The sequence below is a fragment of the Myotis brandtii genome, unplaced genomic scaffold, assembly GCF_000412655.1.
Source record: "Myotis brandtii unplaced genomic scaffold, ASM41265v1 scaffold83, whole genome shotgun sequence".
Taxonomy (NCBI): domain Eukaryota; kingdom Metazoa; phylum Chordata; class Mammalia; order Chiroptera; family Vespertilionidae; genus Myotis; species Myotis brandtii.
The window spans coordinates 2,077,379-2,082,602 of NW_005371371.1; the positions used below are offsets into that span (position 1 = coordinate 2,077,379).

The 5,224-nt window shown below is 44.4% G+C and overlaps 1 protein-coding gene across 1 annotated transcript in view; it reads right to left on the minus strand.

The window, feature by feature from the left end:
- Positions 1–244: 244 nt before the first annotated feature.
- The window catches only part of ING1 (inhibitor of growth family, member 1), a 7,943-nt gene continuing 2,963 nt past the window's right edge, over positions 245–5,224 (minus strand). The window contains exon 2 of the mRNA XM_005884460.1: positions 245–1,201. Coding sequence (XP_005884522.1) covers positions 498–1,201 — 704 coding nt within the window. The 3' untranslated portion in view covers positions 245–497. The remainder of the gene's footprint in view (positions 1,202–5,224) is intronic.

Genomic DNA, 5,224 nt, shown 5'->3' on the forward strand with positions numbered 1-5,224 from the left:
TGACAATTTACCTTTTCATAAAATAATCTTTAAACTTGAAACCTTTTTATTGAATTGTTATATGGATATATATTATGATAGCAAGAAGATTTAGCAACTTGGCTAATTTTTTAAAAATTTGTTCATGAAGTAACATTATTCTTGTTAAAATAAAACAGTAGCTAAATGAATCTTTTCTTTTTACATTTAATGTGTTAGGTTGCTTCCAAATCAACTTCCCAGCCAAAAAAAAGAAACAACAGTCTGAGACTCACTTGAGTGTTTAATTCAAACCTATATTTTTAAGTTTCTAAAATGTTGATCCACAGACCACTTTCGTTACACGTGTACCAACGAAAACAAAAGGCAGAGAATCACTGCCATCCCTACAAAAGGAATGGCTCCTTTTCTAACATTCTTTAAAAATATACATTGTACAGTCTTTGCGCCTCACCAAAGGTGGCAATGTAATAAATACACTGGCTTAGTTCTCCTCCCTGCTCAGCAAGGTCCACCAACTACCTGTTATAAGCCCTCTCCTTTTTGGATTTCTCCAGGGCTTTGTCCATTGTTTTCTCGTTCTCCCCTCGACACTTGGGACAGTACCACTTGCCCTTTGGTTTATGATTCAGTCCTACACAGGAGAAGTGGAACCACTCGATGGGGCACTCGTCATTGTCACAGCCGATCATTTCTCCATAGGAGACCTGATTGCACAGACAGTACGTGGGCTCGTTCGGGTCGATGGGAAGGTCTGCAGGGGATGCTTCCCTCTCTGCTTTGGCCTTGGAGCGTTTCTTCTTCTTGGAGGCCTTTGCTTTCTTCTCCTTAGGCGTTCCTGAGGTGATGTCATCATGGTCGTGATTATTGGCTGCATTCTCCCGATTTTCATTGTTGCGCTGTCTCCGAGACCTCTTGTTGTTGGGCTTTTCTGCCTGTGTGATTGTCTCGTTCTTGGACTTGTCCTGGCCGGCGTTGCCACTGTGGCCAGTGGTGTCGTTGACCTCTAGGTGTGCCTCAAGGAGTCCCACGTGACTGTCCACCTGCCTGGTGCTGTTCTCCACCAGCTCCACCATCTGACTCACAATCTGGATCTTCTCGTCGCCCAGCTCCTGGCTGCGGATCAGGGCTCTCTGAATGCAGTGCAACGCTCTCCTCTTCTGGTTGCTGTCCGTCTCCCGCTTAAACTTCTCGTAATACTCATCTAGCTCCTTCAGGATTTCTGCAAAGGAAAAAGTAAGCATTACACCCACACTATAACATTATCAAGCTTTTTATTTAATTCTCTAGTCTATGAAAATGTAATTGCAAAGCACAGAAATAATCAATGCAAGGCTTCTTAGTATGAAAAATCTTATAACTTGTATACCCTCTCTCAGCAGATCTTTTCTTTTTCCTGCTGAAAAAAATCCCTGGAACTAAATACAAATGTCAACACAGTTCTCATTTAGCATAGTGCCAGTCAAAGTTCTCCAAGGGACTCTGTGTGTGTGCAGAAGCGTAAGTAACAAATACTCCTGGGATGGGCAATTAGGGGGAAAGTTCACATTTAGATGAAGCGCTGGGGTCCAAATTTTTATTTTCAATAAAATTTATGACTATGTTCTATATTTCCATTGTTTTTATTCAAATATTTTCTAATAATTTAAAGGCCTTTATTCCTTTTATTTTATGTACTAATGTCCACAATACCCTATGAGATTGCAGCATGTATATAATATTACTTATGCCCTTGCTGGTGTTCAGTAGTTAAGAGTGTTGGCCAAAATACTGAAAGGTCTTGGGTTCAATTCCTGGTCAAGGGCATGTACCTGGGTTGCAGGTTCCATCCCTGGCCCAGGTTGGGGCTCAGGCCAGAGGCAACCAATCAATGTGTCTCTCTCATATCAATATTTCTTTCTCTCTCTCCTACTCCCTCCCTCCCTTCCACACTTTCTAAAAAGCAACAGAAAAATATCCTCAGGTGAGGATTTATAAAATAATAAAAATGTTACTTATAACCCAGAGCTTCAATTTATCAGTCGCATCATTTTCATCCTAGCATGTATTACTGAAAACAAGAAAGGTTTGACAATCTGGCCTTGCTGATTTTGCTTTTGCATTTACTACTTAAATAATAATACGTTTATAGCTACACATTGTAAAACATAACTAAAATAAATTAAAAATAAATGTAAATCTTCTCAGACAGGTAGGAAGACAGTATATGTGAATTTAAAATGTAACTAGGCAATTTCTCAAGAAATAAAAGCTGTTAAAAAATCTGACTGAAATAAGGAAAATAAACATTCTTGCCAAAAGCCTAAATACACAGGTAGAAATTTCCAGTTATTTCCCCAAATAGTACAGTTAGATAGTATCAGACTTTTCTCCTGAAAACCTTTTTCAGGCTCTCAAAACCAGGGAATCCTACTCTCCATCATGAAGTGTGTGTGTGGAAATGTGGGGAGAAAATGTATAAAATGTGGCTATCACCCAGGTTTAATTTCCAAATAGTTATAAGGGCTAAATCTAAAATTAGGGTAAACATATGAACTTAGGCAAACACTGAAGTTTAGCTAAACTGTATTATTTTCCAGGCTATATTCTTAAGCTAAAATAGCTCTGAAGATATTTTAGAGAAACAATGTAGACCAGTGGTTCTCAACCTTCCTAATGCCGCGACCCTTTAATATAGTTCCTCATGTTGTGGTGACCCCCAATTTTATTGTTACAAATTGAACATAATTAAAGCATAGTGATTAATCACAAAAACAATGTGTAATTATATGTTTTCCGATGGTCTTAGGTGACCCTTGTGAAAGGGTCGTTCGACCCCCAAAGGGGTCGCGAACGCTGATGTAGATAGTCTCTCACCAGGAAGGAGGAGTGCCACAGCCTTACAGTCTCTTATAGTAATTAATTCTGAAAATAAATAGCTATGCCTCACTTAACCCAAGTTCTATTTCATCTTAAAATGAGTTTCTGCCATTTATTTTTAAACAAACTGTACATTACAAAACTATCATTTGGTTTAATAAGTAGCCAAATTTCTAGAGACAGTTTTAACATTTCATAGAAAAGAGGACAATTCTACCATATGGCTAATTTAAAATTTTAATAAATACAGCTTCTTTTATATCACAAGCAAGCTTACATTCATGTGAAACCTCTCTTGTAGGAAAGAAACAAACATCACAACATTAGCAATAAGTAATTGTTACCTTCATAATGGCATGTATTTCTTGGATGCCCCAAGGAAATACTCTATTAACAAAGCCGTGCAAGGACAAATGTCTGTAAGGAGGAACACCAGTGCTAACCAGGGAGGCATCTGGCCAGGATACCCGTTTCTTCAGCCCCATCAGCACAAACGGCTGCTGACCCCTCTCATCTAGAAATGCTCCACAGCAACATTACTGTGGGAAAGCAATGGTACTACGAAAGAAATGTTAAGGTTTAAATAAGAATGCAGCAAAATTTAATCTGACCTTTCCAATGATCAGAAATGTTTTTTAATTTTTACATAAGGTTTGCACTTAAGTTCTTTATGAAGCTGACTTCCCATGGTGGGTGGTTGGGTGGGATTTAAAAAATAACACTTGAAAAATAATTCAAAAATGATTTTGAATCCAATAATTCAAGAATAACCTCAAAGACCATTTAAAATTGGCAGATTATAACCCATCCTTATGAATTAATCTCCAACTGATGCACACTAAGCAAAAGACTATTAAGCAACTTTGACTTGCAACACAGGTCTTTATTAATTTTTTAGAACTATGCTGCATTTATAGTAAGTGCCAACCCAATGTGTTATGACTATTATCATGACGGGTTAGGCTTTACAGCTCACTCAACAGCACTGGCTTCAGAGGTGCCGGGTGGGGTGGAATTCATTCTCTCCGCAGGAGCCAAATAAGGGCCGCAGCATGTATTCACTGAACAGCGACAGGTTTCTTCATAGGAGCAAAGAAGGAAGTACATATCTTTAAGGGGTACGACGTGGATGTTAGGACATTTTTAGGAGACGCTTTTTCCCCCGTCATCTAGGAAAGTGCTAATTGACAGTGCCAGTGACCACGAATTCTGCAAAGGCCGCCAAACACAAATACCCCGGTTCTTCAATCATTGCATTACCCGAGCCATCCCGGGCACCGACAGCTCCCGGGTCACTCACGTTTCCTCCGTTCCTCGCGGCCGCTGGCCTGTCCCGCGGGTCCCTGGGGCCTGGGTGGGAGGCATATGCTTCGTCCTCGGTGGAGCCAGGAGCACAGCTGACAAGCCTTGCCCCCGGCACCGGGACGCCGCCATTGCTCAGCGGCCGGAAGTTGCCTGGCTCGGGTCCCCCAAGGGTCAGGGCGGGGCCATCACCAGGCCAATGGGGAGGCGTCCAGCGGGCGACGCACCCCGCCCCGGGAACCACCGCCTATGGGGTGTCATCGGGCCGCAGGCGGAGGCCAGACGGGGAGCAAATCACAGAGCAGAACTGGGGAACGCGGCCCACCCCGCAGCGCCGATAGCCAATCCAAGGCCGGAAGCCGGGCGACCCGAAGACATTCAAATCAATTCAACCTCCTCCCTCCTCCCAGCCCCTCCACGAAAGAGAAAAAAGAAGGCCGCGGAAACACAGATCGGTGCCAGTCACAGCGCAAGGCCCGCCCCCATCCGGCCCGGCGACCAATGGCTCAGGAGCGGACTGATAAGGACATTCCATGGGGACGCCACAGCCAATCAAAAGAGTGTCGAAGCGGGACGTTCACAATATGCTAATAGGCCTCTTATAAATGTCGCTGCGAAACCGAGTTTCTGGTAGAGCGCGCAGGGGCGCCTCGCGGAGAGGAGACTTCTGTGCGTTTCGCGGCTGCCGAAGGCTCCCCACCTCCCCCCACTCTTCCGTTTCCCTGCTGCGCAGCCTTGTAAACAGGAGTAAACTCCGAGTGACGACCTACGTTCCAAACAGAGCCCCCCATGCCATGCCTGACCTGGCAGGAAAGTTTCCCCAACAGCCAACAATTCCCAGCGGACATGAGCCCTCCGCTTCTCCCCGGCACTCTGGGCGGCCGGGGCTGCAGACGACGACCCACAGGTCCTCTCCCGTGCCAGGTTCCTCTCCAAGCCCCTGGTCTAAGCGCACGCCCCCCGAGCACAACACAGATGGTCGACCTGCCTCATCCTCCCCTCCCTTCCCCGCCGTACGCACGGAAGAAAGCCCTGGCCCTCCGCAAACTACACCCGGCCGTGTCGTCCCCAACTCGGTGTCCAG